The sequence below is a fragment of the Calonectris borealis genome, unplaced genomic scaffold (assembly GCF_964195595.1).
Source record: "Calonectris borealis unplaced genomic scaffold, bCalBor7.hap1.2 HAP1_SCAFFOLD_33, whole genome shotgun sequence".
NCBI lineage: Eukaryota > Metazoa > Chordata > Aves > Procellariiformes > Procellariidae > Calonectris > Calonectris borealis.
Window position 1 is genome coordinate 3,243,321 of NW_027441449.1, and position 17,217 is coordinate 3,260,537.

General features: G+C 67.2%; 1 protein-coding gene across 1 annotated transcript; it reads right to left on the reverse strand.

Moving 5' to 3' along the window:
* Positions 1-211: 211 nt before the first annotated feature.
* TRAPPC1 (trafficking protein particle complex subunit 1) lies at positions 212-16,379 on the reverse strand. Its single transcript, XM_075138504.1, has 3 exons — positions 16,302-16,379; positions 14,268-14,406; positions 212-1,135 (listed from the first exon to the last, which is right to left on the reverse strand). The coding sequence occupies exons 1-3, from the start codon at positions 16,358-16,360 to the stop codon at positions 1,007-1,009; spliced, it is 327 nt and encodes a 108-aa protein (XP_074994605.1). The 5' UTR covers positions 16,361-16,379; the 3' UTR covers positions 212-1,006.
* Positions 16,380-17,217: the final 838 nt, after the last annotated feature.

The window sequence follows — 17,217 nt, forward strand, 5'->3', positions numbered from 1 at the left end:
GGGCTCCGCCCCCCGCCCCGCCCCCCGAGGGGGGAGGGAGCCCGGACGCCGAGGAGCCCCCACCGAGGGGGGAGGGGCGGAGGCCTGGTCCGATTTGGTGGGGGAGGGGGAGGGACAGACGTGACGCAGGGGGTGGATGGGGATGGCCCCGCCCCCAGCCCCTCCCCCCGCCCCCCCCTCCCCCCCCCCCAGCACCCACAGGCAGCCGAGAACCAACAAAACCACTTTTATTCCATTTTGGGGGGGCTGGGACCCCCCCGACACGGGTGGGGGGGACCCCCCGAAGGGGGGGGGGGGACACGGGGGAGGGGGGGCACCCAGCCCAGGGGGGTCCCTGAGCCCTCGGGGGGGGGAGGGGGCGGGGGTCCCTGGGGTGAGCCCAGGGATGTTGGGGTACCCCGGGGGTGTGGGGGTCCCCTCAGGGATGTTGGGGTCCCCCTCAGGGATGTTGGGGTACCCCATGGGTGCGGGGGTTCCTCCAGGGATGTTGGGGTCCCCCTCAGGGATGTTGGGGTACCCCATGGGTGCGGGGGTCCCCCCAGGGATGTTGGGGTCCCCCTCAGGGATGTTGGGGTACCCCATGGGTGTGGGGGTCCCCCCAGGGATGTTGGGGTACCCCAGGGGTGTGGGCGTGAGCCCAGGGATCCAGGGTCCCCATCAGGGATGTGGGGGTACCCCAGGGGTGTGGGGTCTCCCCAGGGGTGTGGGGTCCCCCCAAAGGATGTCAGGGTGATGCCAGAAGTGTGGGGTCCCCCCCAGGGATGTTGGGGTACCCCAGGGGTGTGGGGGTCCCCCCAGGGATGTTGGGGTCTCCCCAGGGGTGTGGGGTCCCCCCAAAGGACGTCAGGGTGATGCCAGAGGTGTGGGGTCCCCCTCAGGGATGTGGGGGTACCCCATGGGTTTGGGGGTCCCCCTTAGGGATGGGGGGGTACTCCAGGGATGTGGGGGTCCCCCCCAGGGATATCGGGGTGACCCCCGCGGGTCTGGGGTCCCCCCGGGGTGGGGCTCAGGCGGGGCGGGGGGCGAAGAAGGGGAGGCTGCGGACGAAGGCGTCGAGGCGGCTGCGGAAGAGCTCGCTCTGCACCGGCTGCCGGGGGGGGCACAGGGGGTTCTTCACCACCAGCTCCACGAACAGCTGTGGGGACCCCCCAGCACCCATCACCTGGGGACCCCGGCACCCGGGACCCCCAGCACCCAGGGACCCCCCAGCACCCATCACCTGGGGACCCCGGTGTCTGGGACCCCCCAGCACCCATCACCTGGGGACCCCGGCATCTGGGACCCCCCAGCACCCATCACCTGGGGACCCCAACACCCGGGGACCCCCCAGCACCCATCACCTGGGGACCCTGGCACCCGGGACCCCCCCAGCACCCGGGGACCCCCCAGCACCCATCACCTGGGGACCCCGGCACCAGGGACCCCCAGCACCCAGGGACCAGGTATCAGGGACCCCCCAACACCCAGGGACCCCCCAGCACCCAGGGACCCAGGTATCAGGGACCCTCCCAGCACCCAGGGACCCCCCTGTCACCCAGGGACCCCCCAGCACCCAGGGACCCCCCCAGCTCCCAGGGACCCCCCAACACCCAGGGACCCCCCAGCACCCAGGGACCCCCCAGCTCCCAGGGACCCCCCAACACCCAGGGACCCCCCCAGCTCCCAGGGACCCCCCAACACCCAGGGACCCCCCAGCACCCAGGGACCCCCCCAGCTCCCAGGGACCCCCCAACACCCAGGGACCCCCCAGCACCCAGGGACCCCCCCAGCTCCCAGGGACCCCCCAACACCCAGGGACCCCCCCAGCACCCAGGGACCCAGATATCAGGGACCCCCCAGCACCCAGAGACCCCCAACACCCAGGGACCCCCCAGCACCCAGGGACCAGGTATCAGGGACCCCCCAACACCCAGGGACCCCCCCAGCTCCCAGGGACCCAGGTATTGGGGAGCCCCCCAGCCCCCCAGGACCCAGCCGTCCCGCCTCACCCCAGGGGTGCAGGTTTTGGGGTGCTGGGTGCATTTGTGGGGGGGGGGGGAGGGAACATTTCAGGGTGCTTGGGGCCGGTTTGGGGGTGCAGTGGAATTGGGGGGCAGGTTTTGGAGTGCAGGGGGTGTTGGGGTGCAGGTGTTGGGGTGCAGATTTTGGGCTGCAGAGGGGTTTGAGGGCAGGTTTAGGGGTGCAAGGGGGGGGTTGGGTGCAGGTTTTGGGGTGCAGAGGTTTTGGGGTGCCCTCACATCGCTGCAGACAGGCAGCGCCTCGTGGGTGCAGAGAGGCAGGTTTGGGGTCCAAGGGCAGGTTTTGGGGTGCAGGGGCAGGTTTTGGGGCACAGGGGCAGGCTTAGGGGCAGGTTTTGGGGTACAGTGGGATTAGGGGTGCAGGTTTTGGGGTGCAGGGGGTTTGGGGTGCCATCACATTCCTGCAGATGTGTAGCAGCACCTGGGGGGCGCAGAGGGGCAGGTTTGGGGTCCAGGGGCAGGTTTTGGGGTACAGTGGGATTTGGGGGGGGCAGGTTTTGGGGTGCGAGGGGTTTGGGGGGTCCTCACGTGGCTGTAGATGTGGGGCAGCGCCTTGCGGGCGCATGTGGGGCAGGTTTGGGGTCTGATGGCAGGTTTTGGGGTGCAGGGGCTGGTTTGGGGGTGCAGGGAATTTGGGGTGCAGGTTTAGGCGTGCAAGGGGGGTTGGGTGCAGGTTTTGGGGTGCAGAGGTTTTGGGGTGCCCTCACATCGCTGTAGACGGGCAGCGCCTCACGGGCGCAGAGGGGCAGGTTTGGGGTCCAGTGGCAGGTTTTGGGGGGCAGGGGCAGGTTTTGGGGGGCAGGGGATTTGGGGGTGCAGGTTTTGGGGTGCACGGGGGTTTTGGGGTGCCCTCACATTCCTGCAGACGTGGGGCAGCGCCTCGGGGGCGCAGAGGGGCAGGTTTGGGGTCCAGGGGCAGGTTTTGGGGTGCAGCAGGATGCAGGGGCAGGTTTGGGGGCAGCTTTTGTGGTGTGGGGGAACTTGGGGGTGCAGGTTTTGGGGTGCAGGGGGATACGGGGGCAGGTTTTGGGGTGCAGGGGGGTTTGGGGTGCCCTCACATTCCTGCAGACGGGCAGCACCTCAGGGGCGCAGAGGGGCGGCTTTGGGGTCCGAGGGCAGGTTTTGGGGTGCAGGGGCAGGTTTGAGGGTACAGGGGGATTTGAGGTGCAGGTTTGGGGGTGCAGGGGTTTTGGGGTGCCCTCACGTGGCTGTAGATGTGGGGCAGCGCCTCGCGGGTGCAGTGGGGCAAGTTTGGTGTCCGGTGGCAGGTTTCGGGGTGCAGGGACAGGTTTTGGGGTGCAGGGGCAGGGTTTGGGGTGCAGGGGATTTTGCGGTGCAGGTTGTGGGGCGCAGGGCCAGGTTTCGGGGCTGGGGTCAGGTTTTGGGGTACAGTGGGATTAGGGGTGCAGGTTTTGGGGTGCAGGGGGGTTTCAGGGTGCCCTCACATTCCTGCAGATGTGGGGCAGCGTCTCGGGGGCCCAGAGGGGCAGGTTTGGGGTCCAGGGGCAGGTTTTGGGGCGCAGGGGCAGGTTTGGGGATGCAGCAGGATTCACAGGCAGGTTTTGGGGCAGGTTTTGGGGTGCAGGGGCAGGTTTTGGGGTGCAGGGGGCGTTTGGGGTGCCCTCACATTCCTGCAGACGTGGGGCAGCGCCTTGGGGGCGCAGTGGGGCGGGTTTGGGGTCTGAGGGCAGGTTTTGGGGTGCAGGGGCAGATTTGGGGGCACGTTTTGGGGTACAGGGGGATTTGGGGTACAGTGGGATTTGGGGGGCAGGTTTTGGGGTGCAGGGGGTTTTGGGGTCCCCTCACGTTCCTGCAGATGTGGGGCAGCGTCTCGGGGGGGCAGAGGGGCGGGTTTGGGGTCCAAGGGCAGGTTTTGGGGTGCAGGGGCAGGTTTTGGGTATCAATGGGGATTTTGGGGTGCAGGGGGTTTTGGGGTGCAGGAGGATTTGGGGGTCCCCTCATGTTGCTGCAGACGCGGGGCAGTGCCTCACGGGTGCAGTGGGACAGGTTGGGGGTCCAGGGGCAGGTTTTGGGGTGCAGGGGCAGGTTTTGGGGTGCAGGGAATTTAGGATTGCAGGGGGATTTGGGGGGCAGGGTTTGGGGTGCAGGGGGACACGGGGGCAGGTTTTGGGGTGCAGGGGGGTTTGGGGGGGCCCTCACGTGGCTGTAGGTATGGGGCAGCGCCTCGCGGGCGCAGAGGGGCAGGTTTTGGGGTGCAGGGGCAGGTTTTGGGGTGCAGGGGATTTAGGAGTGTGGGGGAACTTGGGGTGCATGTTTTGGGGTGCAGGGGAATATGGGGGCAGGTTTTGGGCTGCAGGGGGGTTTGGGGTGCAGGTTTTGGGGTGCAGGGGGGTTTCGGGGTGCCCTCACATTCCTTCAGACGTGGGGCAGCGCCTCGGGGGCGCAGAGGGGCAGGTTTTGGGGTGCAGGGGCAGGTTTTGGGGTGCAGGGGATGTAGGAGTGCGGGGGTATTTGGGGGGCAGGTTTTGGGGTGCAGGGCGCTTTTGCGGTGCAGGTTTTGGGGTGCAGGGGGGGTTGGGGTGCCCTTACGTTGCTGTAGACACGGGGCAGCGCCTTGGGGGCACATGTGGGAGAGGTTTGGGGTCCGAGGGCAGGTTTTGGGGTGCAGGGTAGGTTTGGGGGCAGGTTTGGGGGTACAGGGGGATTTGGGGTGCAGGTTTTGGGGTGCAGGGGGTTTGGGATGCGGGTTTTGGGGTGCCCTCACGTTCCTGCAGACGTGGGGCAGCGCCTCGGGGGCGCAGAGGGGCAGGTTTGGGGTCCGAGGGCAGGTTTTGGGGTACAGCAGGATGCAGGGACAGGTTTGGGAGCAGGTTTTGGGGTACAGTGGGATTTGGGGGGTGCAGGTTTTGGGTTGTGGGGGGTTTGGGGGTGCCCTCACGTGGCTGTAGATGTGGGGCAGCGCCTCGCGGGCGCATGTGGGACAGGTTTTGGGGTGCAGGGGCAGGTTTTGGGGCAGGTTTTGGGGTACAGTGGGATTAGGGGTGCAGGTTTTGGGGTGCAGGGGAATTGGGGTGCAGGGCTTTTGGGGTGCCCTCACATTCCTGCAGATCTGGGGCAGCGCCTCGGGGGCGCAGTGGTGCAGGTTGGGGGTACAGAGGCAGGTTTGGGGGTGCAGCAGGATGCAGGGGCAGGTTTTGGGGTGCAGATTTTGGGCTGCAGAGGGGTTTGAGGGCAGGTTTAGGGGTGCAGAGGTTTTGGGGTGCCCTCACGTTGCTGCAGACGGGCAGCGCCTCGCGGGTGCAGTGGGGCAGGTTTGGCTTCTGGTGGCAGGTTTTGGGGTGCAGGGTCAGGTTTTGGGGTGCAGGGGATTTTGCGGTGCAGGTTGTGGGGCGCAGGGCCAGGTTTGGGGGCTGGGGTCAGGTTTTGGGGTACATTGGGATTAGGGGGGCAGGTTTTGGGGTGCAGGGGGCGTTTGGGGTGCCCTCACATTCCTGCAGACGTGGGGCAGCGCCTCAGGGGCGCAGAGGGGCAGGTTTGGGGTCCAAGGGCAGGTTTTGGGGTGCAGGGGCAGGTTTTGGGGTGCAGGGGATGTAGGAGTGCAGGGGGATTTGGGGGGCAGGTTTTGGGGTGCAGGGCGCTTTTGGGGTGCAGGTTTTGGGGTGCAGGGGGGGTTGAGGTGCCCTTACGTTGCTGTAGACACGGGGCAGCGCCTTGGGGGCACATGTGGGAGAGGTTTGGGGTCCGAGGGCAGGTTTTGGGGTGCAGGGTAGGTTTGGGGCAGGTTTGGGGGTACAGGGGGATTTGGGGTGCAGGTTTTGGGGTGCAGGGGGTTTGGGATGCGGGTTTTGGGGTGCCCTCACGTTCCTGCAGACGTGGGGCAGCGCCTCGGGGGCGCAGAGGGGCAGGTTTGGGGTCCGAGGGCAGGTTTTGGGGTACAGCAGGATGCAGGGACAGGTTTGGGGGGCAGGTTTGGGGGTACAGTGGGATTTGGGGGGGGCAGGTTTTGGGGTGCAGGGTTTTGGGGGGCCCTCACGTGGCTGTAGATGTGGGGCAGCACCTCAGGGGCGCAGAGGGGCAGGTTTGGGGTCCAGGGGCAGCTTTAAGGACGCAGCAGGATGCAGGGGCAGGTTTGGGGGGCAGGTTTGGGGGTGCGGGGCGATTTGGGGGTGCAGGTTTTGGGGTGCAGGGTTTTGGGGTGCCCTCACGTGGCTGTAGATGTGGTGCAGCGCCTCGCGGGCGCAGAGGGGCAGGTTTGGGGTCCGAGGGCAGTTTTTCGGGCGCAGGGGCAGGTTTGGGGATGCAGCAGGATGCAGGGGCAGGTTTGGGGGGCAGGTTTGGGGGTGCGGGGGGATTTGGGGGGTGCAGGTTTTGGGGTGCAGGGTTTTGGGGTGCCCTCACGTGGCTGTAGATGTGGTGCAGCGCCTCAGGGGCGCAGAGGGGCAGGTTTGGGGTCCGAGGGCAGGTTTTGGGGCGCAGGGGCAGGTTTTGGGGTACAGCCGGATGCAGGGGCAGGTTTGGGGGCGCGGGGGGATTTGGGGGTGCAGGTTTTAGGGTGCAGGGGTTTTGGGGTGCCCTCACGTGGCTGTAGATGTGGTGCAGCGCCTCAGGGGCGCAGAGGGGCAGGTTTGGGGTCCGAGGGCAGGTTTTCAGGCGCAGGGACAGGTTTTGGGGTACAGCAGGATGCAGGGGCAGGTTTGGGGGCGCGGGGGGATTTGGGGGGGGCAGGTTTTGGGGTGCAGGGTTTTGGGGTGCCCTCACGTGGCTGTAGATGTGGTGCAGCGCCTCGCGGGCGCAGAGGGGCGGGTTTGGGGTCCAGGGGCAGCTTTAAGGACGCAGCAGGATGCAGGGGCAGGTTTGGGGGCAGGTTTGGGGGGCAGGTTTGGGGGTGCGGGGGGGGTGCAGGTTTTGGGGTGCAGGGTTTTGGGGGGCCCTCACGTGGCTGTAGATGTGGTGCAGCGCCTCGCGGGCGCAGAGGGGCAGGTTTGGGGTCCGAGGGCAGGTTTGGGGTCCAGGGGCATCTTTAAGGATGCAGCAGGATGCAGGGGCAGGTTTGGGGGGCAGGTTTTGGGGTACAGTGGGTTTTGGGGGTGCAGGTTTTGGGGTGCAGGGTTTTGGGGTGCCCTCACGTGGCTGTAGATGTGGTGCAGCGCCTCGCGGGCGCAGAGGGGCAGGTTTGGGGTCCGAGGGCAGGTTTGGGGTCCAGGGGCAGGTTTGGGGATGCAGCAGGATGCAGGGGCAGGTTTGGGGGTGCGGGGGATTTGGGGGGGGTGCAGGTTTTGGGGTGCAGGGTTTTGGGGGGCCCTCACGTGGCTGTAGATGTGGTGCAGCGTCTCGCGGGCGCAGAGGGGCAGGTTTGGGGTCCGAGGGCAGTTTTTCGGGCGCAGGGGCAGGTTTGGGGACGCAGCAGGATGCAGGGGCAGGTTTGGGGGCAGGTTTGGGGTACAGTGGGATTTGGGGGGTGCAGGTTTGGGGGTGCAGGGTTTTGGGGTGCCCTCACGTGGCTGTAGATGTGGTGCAGCGCCTCGCGGGCGCAGAGGGGCAGGTTTGGGGTCCGAGGGCAGTTTTTCGGGCGCAGGGGCAGGTTTGGGGATGCAGCAGGATGCAGGGGCAGGTTTGGGGGTACAGTGGGATTTGGGGGGGGCAGGTTTGGGGGTGCAGGGTTTTGGGGGGCCCTCACGTGGCTGTAGATGTGGTGCAGCGCCTCGCGGGCGCAGAGGGGCAGGTTTGGGGTCCGAGGGCAGTTTTTCGGGCGCAGGGGCAGGTTTGGGGATGCAGCAGGATGCAGGGGCAGGTTTGGGGGGCAGGTTTGGGGGTGCGGGGGGGGGCAGGTTTTGGGGTGCAGGGTTTTGGGGGGCCCTCACGTGGCTGTAGATGTGGTGCAGCGCCTCGCGGGCGCAGAGGGGCAGGTTTGGGGTCCGAGGGCAGGTTTGGGGTCCAGGGACAGGTTTTGGGGTACAGCAGGATGCAGGGGCAGGTTTTGGGGTGCGGGGGGATTTGGGGGGTGCAGGTTTTGGGGTGCGGGGGGTTTTGGGGTGCCCTCACGTGGCTGTAGATGTGGTGCAGCGCCTCGCGGGCGCAGAGGGGCAGGTTTGGGGTCTGAGGGCAGGTTTGGGGTCCAGGGGCAGCTTTAAGGATGCAGCAGGATGCAGGGGCAGGTTTGGGGGCAGGTTTTGGGGTACAGTGGGATTTGGGGGGGGCAGGTTTTGGGGTGCAGGGTTTTGGGGGGCCCTCACGTGGCTGTAGATGTGGTGCAGCGCCTCGCGGGCGCAGAGGGGCAGGTTTGGGGTCCGAGGGCAGTTTTTCGGGCGCAGGGGCAGGTTTGGGGATGCAGCAGGATGCAGGGGCAGGTTTGGGGGGCAGGTTTGGGGGTGCGGGGGGATTTGGGGGGGGCAGGTTTTGGGGTGCAGGGTTTTGGGGGGCCCTCACGTGGCTGTAGATGTGGTGCAGCGCCTCGCGGGCGCAGAGGGGCAGGTTTGGGGTCCGAGGGCAGTTTTTCGGGCGCAGGGGCAGGTTTGGGGACGCAGCAGGATGCAGGGGCAGGTTTGGGGGGCAGGTTTGGGGGTGCGGGGGGGGGCAGGTTTTGGGGTGCAGGGTTTTGGGGGGCCCTCACGTGGCTGTAGATGTGGGGCAGCACCTCAGGGGCGCAGAGGGGCAGGTTTGGGGTCCAGGGGCAGCTTTAAGGACGCAGCAGGATGCAGGGGCAGGTTTGGGGGGCAGGTTTGGGGGTGCGGGGCGATTTGGGGGTGCAGGTTTTGGGGTGCAGGGTTTTGGGGTGCCCTCACGTGGCTGTAGATGTGGTGCAGCGCCTCGCGGGCGCAGAGGGGCAGGTTTGGGGTCCGAGGGCAGTTTTTCGGGCGCAGGGGCAGGTTTGGGGATGCAGCAGGATGCAGGGGCAGGTTTGGGGGGCAGGTTTGGGGGTGCGGGGGGATTTGGGGGGTGCAGGTTTTGGGGTGCAGGGTTTTGGGGTGCCCTCACGTGGCTGTAGATGTGGTGCAGCGCCTCAGGGGCGCAGAGGGGCAGGTTTGGGGTCCGAGGGCAGGTTTTGGGGCGCAGGGGCAGGTTTTGGGGTACAGCCGGATGCAGGGGCAGGTTTGGGGGCGCGGGGGGATTTGGGGGTGCAGGTTTTAGGGTGCAGGGGTTTTGGGGTGCCCTCACGTGGCTGTAGATGTGGTGCAGCGCCTCAGGGGCGCAGAGGGGCAGGTTTGGGGTCCGAGGGCAGGTTTTCAGGCGCAGGGACAGGTTTTGGGGTACAGCAGGATGCAGGGGCAGGTTTGGGGGCGCGGGGGGATTTGGGGGGGGCAGGTTTTGGGGTGCAGGGTTTTGGGGTGCCCTCACGTGGCTGTAGATGTGGTGCAGCGCCTCGCGGGCGCAGAGGGGCAGGTTTGGGGTCCAGGGGCAGCTTTAAGGACGCAGCAGGATGCAGGGGCAGGTTTGGGGGGCAGGTTTGGGGGTGCGGGGGGATTTGGGGGTGCAGGTTTTGGGGTGCAGGGTTTTGGGGGGCCCTCACGTGGCTGTAGATGTGGTGCAGCGCCTCGTGGGCGCAGAGGGGCAGGTTTGGGGTCCAGGGGCAGCTTTAAGGACGCAGCAGGATGCAGGGGCAGGTTTGGGGGCAGGTTTGGGGGGCAGGTTTGGGGGTGCGGGGGGGGTGCAGGTTTTGGGGTGCAGGGTTTTGGGGGGCCCTCACGTGGCTGTAGATGTGGTGCAGCGCCTCGCGGGCGCAGAGGGGCAGGTTTGGGGTCCGAGGGCAGGTTTGGGGTCCAGGGGCATCTTTAAGGATGCAGCAGGATGCAGGGGCAGGTTTGGGGGGCAGGTTTTGGGGTACAGTGGGTTTTGGGGGTGCAGGTTTTGGGGTGCAGGGTTTTGGGGTGCCCTCACGTGGCTGTAGATGTGGTGCAGCGCCTCGCGGGCGCAGAGGGGCAGGTTTGGGGTCCGAGGGCAGGTTTGGGGTCCAGGGGCAGGTTTGGGGATGCAGCAGGATGCAGGGGCAGGTTTGGGGGTGCGGGGGATTTGGGGGGGGTGCAGGTTTTGGGGTGCAGGGTTTTGGGGTGCCCTCACGTGGCTGTAGATGTGGTGCAGCGCCTCGCGGGCGCAGAGGGGCAGGTTTGGGGTCCGAGGGCAGTTTTTCGGGCGCAGGGGCAGGTTTGGGGATGCAGCAGGATGCAGGGGCAGGTTTGGGGGGCAGGTTTGGGGGTGCGGGGGGATTTGGGGGGGGCAGGTTTTGGGGTGCAGGGTTTTGGGGGGCCCTCACGTGGCTGTAGATGTGGGGCAGCGTCTCGCGGGCGCAGAGGGGCAGGTTTGGGGTCCGAGGGCAGTTTTTCGGGCGCAGGGGCAGGTTTGGGGACGCAGCAGGATGCAGGGGCAGGTTTGGGGGCAGGTTTTGGGGTACAGTGGGATTTGGGGGGTGCAGGTTTGGGGGTGCAGGGTTTTGGGGTGCCCTCACGTGGCTGTAGATGTGGTGCAGCACCTCGCGGGCGCAGAGGGGCAGGTTTGGGGTCCGAGGGCAGTTTTTCGGGCGCAGGGGCAGGTTTGGGGATGCAGCAGGATGCAGGGGCAGGTTTGGGGGTACAGTGGGATTTGGGGGGGGCAGGTTTGGGGGTGCAGGGTTTTGGGGGGCCCTCACGTGGCTGTAGATGTGGTGCAGCGCCTCGCGGGCGCAGAGGGGCGGGTTTGGGGTCCGAGGTCAGGTTTGGGGTCCAGGGGCAGGTTTGGGGACGCAGCAGGATGCAGGGGCAGGTTTGGGGGCAGGTTTTGGGGTACAGTGGGATTTGGGGGGGGCAGGTTTTGGGGTGCAGGGTTTTGGGGTGCCCTCACGTGGCTGTAGATGTGGTGCAGCGCCTCGCGGGCGCAGAGGGGCAGGTTTGGGGTCCGAGGGCAGTTTTTCGGGCGCAGGGGCAGGTTTGGGGATGCAGCAGGATGCAGGGGCAGGTTTGGGGGGCAGGTTTGGGGGTGCGGGGGGGGGCAGGTTTTGGGGTGCAGGGTTTTGGGGGGCCCTCACGTGGCTGTAGATGTGGTGCAGCGCCTCGCGGGCGCAGAGGGGCAGGTTTGGGGTCCGAGGGCAGGTTTGGGGTCCAGGGACAGGTTTTGGGGTACAGCAGGATGCAGGGGCAGGTTTTGGGGTGCGGGGGGATTTGGGGGGTGCAGGTTTTGGGGTGCGGGGGGTTTTGGGGTGCCCTCACGTGGCTGTAGATGTGGTGCAGCGCCTCGCGGGCGCAGAGGGGCAGGTTTGGGGTCTGAGGGCAGGTTTGGGGTCCAGGGGCAGCTTTAAGGATGCAGCAGGATGCAGGGGCAGGTTTGGGGGCAGGTTTTGGGGTACAGTGGGATTTGGGGGGGGCAGGTTTTGGGGTGCAGGGTTTTGGGGGGCCCTCACGTGGCTGTAGATGTGGTGCAGCGCCTCGCGGGCGCAGAGGGGCAGGTTTGGGGTCCGAGGGCAGTTTTTCGGGCGCAGGGGCAGGTTTGGGGATGCAGCAGGATGCAGGGGCAGGTTTGGGGGGCAGGTTTGGGGGTGCGGGGGGATTTGGGGGGGGCAGGTTTTGGGGTGCAGGGTTTTGGGGGGCCCTCACGTGGCTGTAGATGTGGTGCAGCGCCTCGCGGGCGCAGAGGGGCAGGTTTGGGGTCCGAGGGCAGTTTTTCGGGCGCAGGGGCAGGTTTGGGGACGCAGCAGGATGCAGGGGCAGGTTTGGGGGGCAGGTTTGGGGGTGCGGGGGGGGGCAGGTTTTGGGGTGCAGGGTTTTGGGGGGCCCTCACGTGGCTGTAGATGTGGTGCAGCGCCTCGCGGGCGCAGAGGGGCAGGTTTGGGGTCCGAGGGCAGTTTTTCGGGCGCAGGGGCAGGTTTGGGGATGCAGCAGGATGCAGGGGCAGGTTTGGGGGGCAGGTTTGGGGGTGCGGGGGGATTTGGGGGGGGCAGGTTTTGGGGTGCAGGGTTTTGGGGGGCCCTCACGTGGCTGTAGATGTGGTGCAGCGCCTCGCGGGCGCAGAGGGGCAGGTTTGGGGTCCGAGGGCAGTTTTTCGGGCGCAGGGGCAGGTTTGGGGACGCAGCAGGATGCAGGGGCAGGTTTGGGGGGCAGGTTTGGGGGTGCGGGGGGGGTGCAGGTTTTGGGGTGCAGGGTTTTGGGGTGCCCTCACGTGGCTGTAGATGTGGTGCAGCGCCTCGCGGGCGCAGAGGGGCAGGTTTGGGGTCCGAGGGCAGTTTTTCGGGCGCAGGGGCAGGTTTGGGGACGCAGCAGGATGCAGGGGCAGGTTTGGGGGCGCGGGGGGATTTGGGGGGCAGGTTTTGGGGTGCAGGGTTTTGGGGTGCCCTCACGTGGCTGTAGATGTGGGGCAGCGCCTCGCGGGCGCAGAGGGGCAGGTTTGGGGTCCGAGGGCAGTTTTTCGGGCGCAGGGGCAGGTTTGGGGATGCAGCAGGATGCAGGGGCAGGTTTGGGGGTGCGGGGGGATTTGGGGGGGTGCAGGTTTTGGGGTGCAGGGTTTTGGGGGGCCCTCACGTGGCTGTAGATGTGGTGCAGCGCCTCAGGGGCGCAGAGGGGCAGGTTTGGGGTCCGAGGTCAGGTTTGGGGTCCAGGGGCCGGTTTGGGGATGCAGCAGGATGCAGGGGCAGGTTTGGGGGGCAGGTTTGGGGGTGCAGGGGGATTTGGGGGGGGCAGGTTTTGGGGTGCAGGGTTTTGGGGGGCCCTCACGTGGCTGTAGATGTGGTGCAGCGCCTTGCGGGCGCAGAGGGGCAGGTTTGGGGTCCGAGGTCAGGTTTGGGGTCCAGGGGCAGGTTTGGGGACGCAGCAGGATGCAGGGGCAGGTTTGGGGGCAGGTTTTGGGGTGCGGCGGGATTTGGGGGTGCAGGTTTTGGGGTGCAGGGTTTTGGGGGGCCCTCACGTGGCTGTAGATGTGGGGCAGCGCCTCGCGGGCGCAGAGGGGCAGGTTTGGGGTCCGAGGGCAGTTTTTCGGGCGCAGGGGCAGGTTTGGGGATGCAGCAGGATGCAGGGGCAGGTTTGGGGGGCAGGTTTGGGGGTGCAGGTTTTGGGGTGCAGGGTTTTGGGGGGCCCTCACGTGGCTGTAGATGTGGTGCAGCGCCTCGCGGGCGCAGAGGGGCAGGTTTGGGGTCCGAGGGCAGGTTTGGGGTCCAGGGGCAGGTTTGGGGGGCAGGTTTGGGGGTGCGGGGGGGGTGCAGGTTTTGGGGTGCAGGGTTTTGGGGGGCCCTCACGTGGCTGTAGATGTGGTGCAGCGCCTCGCGGGCGCAGAGGGGCAGGTTTGGGGTCCGAGGGCAGTTTTTCGGGCGCAGGGGCAGGTTTGGGGATGCAGCAGGATGCAGGGGCAGGTTTGGGGGGCAGGTTTGGGGGTGCGGGGGGGGGCAGGTTTTGGGGTGCAGGGTTTTGGGGGGCCCTCACGTGGCTGTAGATGTGGTGCAGCGCCTCGCGGGCGCAGAGGGGCAGGTTTGGGGTCCGAGGGCAGGTTTGGGGTCCAGGGGCAGGTTTGGGGTCCAGGGGCAGGTTTGGGGACGCAGCAGGATGCAGGGGCAGGTTTGGGGGCAGGTTTTGGGGTACAGTGGGATTTGGGGGGGGCAGGTTTTGGGGTGCAGGGTTTTGGGGGGCCCTCACGTGGCTGTAGATGTGGGGCAGCGCCTCACGGGCGCAGAGGGGCAGGTTTGGGGTCTGAGGGCAGGTTTGGGGTCCAGGGGCAGCTTTAAGGATGCAGCAGGATGCAGGGGCAGGTTTGGGGGCAGGTTTTGGGGTGCGGCGGGATTTGGGGGTGCAGGTTTTGGGGTGCAGGGTTTTGGGGTGCCCTCACGTGGCTGTAGATGTGGTGCAGCGCCTCGCGGGCGCAGAGGGGCAGGTTTGGGGTCCAGGGGCAGCTTTAAGGACGCAGCAGGATGCAGGGGCAGGTTTGGGGGCAGGTTTGGGGGGCAGGTTTGGGGGTGCGGGGGGGGTGCAGGTTTTGGGGTGCAGGGTTTTGGGGGGCCCTCACGTGGCTGTAGATGTGGTGCAGCGCCTCGCGGGCGCAGAGGGGCAGGTTTGGGGTCCGAGGGCAGGTTTGGGGTCCAGGGGCAGGTTTGGGGACGCAGCAGGATGCAGGGGCAGGTTTGGGGGGCAGGTTTTGGGGTACAGTGGGATTTGGGGGGGCAGGTTTTGGGGTGCAGGGTTTTGGGGGGCCCTCACGTGGCTGTAGATGTGGTGCAGCGCCTCGCGGGCGCAGAGGGGCAGGTTTGGGGACGCAGCAGGATGCAGGGGCAGGTTTGGGGGGCAGGTTTGGGGGTGCGGGGGGGGGCAGGTTTTGGGGTGCAGGGTTTTGGGGGGCCCTCACGTGGCTGTAGATGTGGTGCAGCGCCTCGCGGGCGCAGGCCACGCTCAGGTCCGTGTTCAGCGCCAGGCGCAGCCCCGTCGGGCTCTCGTAGTAGTGCAGCCGGTACTTGCTGGTGTGGAAGGAGACGAAGCCGTCCCGCCTGCGCGCTAAGGCCCCCGACCGTGCAAGTGGCCCCCCCCAAATTCCCCTGGGGTACCCCCAAATCCCTGGGGCCCCCCCCCCAAACCCCTGGGACCCCCCAAATTGCCCAGAAGCCCCCCAAATCCCCACCAAATCCCTGCCCTCCCCCCCCGCCACAGCAATTTTGGGGTCCCCCTGGCCTCCCTGGGGCCCCCCCCGCCCTTCTTGGGGTCCCCTCCTGCCCTTCTTGGGGTCCCCCCCCCCGGCCTTTCTGGGGGTCCCTGATACCTCTTGGGGTCCCTCCGGGACCTCACTGGGGGTCCCCCAATATCCCTCAGGGTGCCCTATGGGTCCCCCAATATCCCCCCAAGGACCTCCCCCCACACCCCTGGGGACCCTTCTTGGGGTCCCCACTAACTTTAGGGTCCCCCCAGCACATTTGGGGTCTCCCTCACATTTGGGGTCCCCCAATATCCCTCAGGATGCCCTATGGGTCCCCCAATATCCCCCCAGGGACCCCCCACCCCTGGGACCCTTCTTGGGGTCCCCCCTAACTTTAGGGTCCCCCCAGCACATTTGGGGTCTCCCTCACATTTGGGGTCCCCCAATATCCCTCAGGGTGCCCTATGGGTCCCCCAATATCCCCCCAGGGACCCCCCACGCCTGGGACCCTTCTTGGGGTCCCCCCCTAACTTTAGGGTCCCCCCAGCACATTTGGGGTCTCCCTCACATTTGGGGTCCCCCAATATCCCTCAGGGTGCCCTATGGGTCCCCCAATATCCCCCCAGGGACCTCCCCCCACACCCCTGGGGACCCTTCTTGGGGTCCCCGAGGACATTTGGGGTCCCCCACTAACTTTAGGGTCCCCCCAGCACATTTGGGGTCTCCCTCACATTTGGGGTCCCCCAATATCCCTCAGGGTGCCCTATGGGTCCCCCAATATCCCCCCAGGGACCTCCCCCCACACCCCTGGGGACCCTTCTTGGGGTCCCCGAGGACATTTGGGGTCCCCCACTAACTTTAGGGTCCCCCCAGCACCTTTGGGGTCCCCCCTACCTTTGGGGTCCCCTCGAGCCTCCCTGGAGCCTCCCATTATCCCCCCAGGGACCCTCACACACACCCTGGGGGACCCTTTTTGGGGTCCCCCCACCTTTGGGGTCTCCTGGAACCTCCCTGGGGTCCTCCCATACGATTCTTGGGGTCCCCCCCACCTTTGGGGTCCCCTTGAGCCTCTCTGGGGTCCCCCATATTCCCCCAGGGACCCTCCCCCCACTCCTGAGGGGTTCCCCCCCCCAGCACCTTTGGGGTCCCCCCCTCCCACCTTTGGGGTCCTCCAGAATCTTCCCAGGGTCCCCCCAATAACTTTTTGGGGCCCCCCCCCACCTTTGGGGTCCCCTTGAGCCTCCCTGGGGCCCCCCATATTCCCCCAGGGACCCTCCCCCCCACTCCTTAGGGGTTCCCCCCCACACACCTTTGGGGTCCCCTAGAATCTTCCCAGGGTCCCCCCAATAACTTTTTGGGGTCCCCCCCACCTTTGGGGTCCCCTAGAATCTTCCCAGGGTCCCCCCAATAACTTTTTGGGGGGTCCCCCCCACCTTTGGGGTCCTCTAGAATCTTCCCAGGGTCCTCCCCAATAACTTTTTGGGGTCGCCCCCCACCTTTGGGGTCCCCTAGAATCTTCCCAGGGTCCCCCCAATAACTTTTTGGGGGGTTCCCCCCACCTTTGGGGTCTCCTCCAGCCTCCCTGGAGCCCCCCCGCTGTGCCCCCACCCTGGGGGATGTCCCCAATTCCTCAGCCAGGATCCCCCCGTGGCCTCCCCCCGCTCCGCACCCTGGGGTCCCCCCGCACCCCGGGGCCCCCCCAAACCCCGGGGCCCCCCCAAACCCCGGGGGCCCCCCCAAACCCCAGGATACATGTCGGTGGGGCTCATCTTGCCCACGAAGGAGCGGAGGGAGAAGAGCATGCCGAACATCAGCTTGAACTCCTGGGGGGACGGGGGGGACACGGGGGGTGGGACATCGAGGGGACACGGGGGGGGGACACGGGGGGGGGACACGGGGGGGGGACACGGGGATGGGGGGACATCGGGGGGACACGGGGATGGGGGGACACGGGGATGGGGGGACACGGGGGGACATGGGGGGGGACACGGGGACACAGGGGACACGGGGACACAGGGGACACAGGGGGGACATCGGGGGGACACAGGGACACAGGGGACACAGGGACACAGGGGACACGGGGGGACATCGGGGGGACACGGGGATGGGGGGACACGGGGACACAGGGGACACAGGGGGGACATCGGGGGGACACAGGGACACAGGGGACACGGGGGGGACATCGGGGGGACACGGGGATGGGGGGACACGGGGGGACACGGGGGGGACACGGGGACACAGGGGACACGGGGGGGACATCAGGGGGACACGGGGATGGGGGGACACGGGGACACAGGGGACACAGGGGGGACATTGGGGGGACACAGGGACACAGGGGACACGGGGACACAGGGGACACGGGGACACAGGGGACATCGGGGGGACACGGGGACACGGGGGGGACATCGGGGGGACACGAGGGACATCGGGGGGACACGAGGGACACAGGGGACACGGGGACACAGGGGACACGGGGGGGACATTGGGGGGACACGGGGAGACACCGGGGGGACACAGGGATGGGGGGATACAGGGGGACATCGGGGGGACACGGGGGGGACAAGGGGACAGAGGGGGGGACACGGGGGGATATGGGGTGGGGGGGACACGGGGACGACATTGGGGGGACGTGGGGATGACATTGGGGGGGACATCGGGGGACAGGGGG

What these genes read in the sequence shown, in the direction of transcription:
- TRAPPC1 (XM_075138504.1), bottom strand. Translation starts at nt 16,360, where the DNA reads ATGTTCGGCATGCTCTTCTCCCTCCGCTCCTTCGTGGGCAAGATGAGC. An exon ending in AAGATGAGCCCCACCGACAT is followed by an intron (nt 14,407 to 16,301) that starts GTATCCTGGGGT and finishes CTTAGCGCGCAG; the next exon opens with GCGGGACGGCTTCGTCTCCT. An exon ending in TGCACCACATCTACAGCCAC is followed by an intron (nt 1,136 to 14,267) that starts GTGAGGGCCCCC and finishes GGGTCCCCACAG; the next exon opens with CTGTTCGTGGAGCTGGTGGT.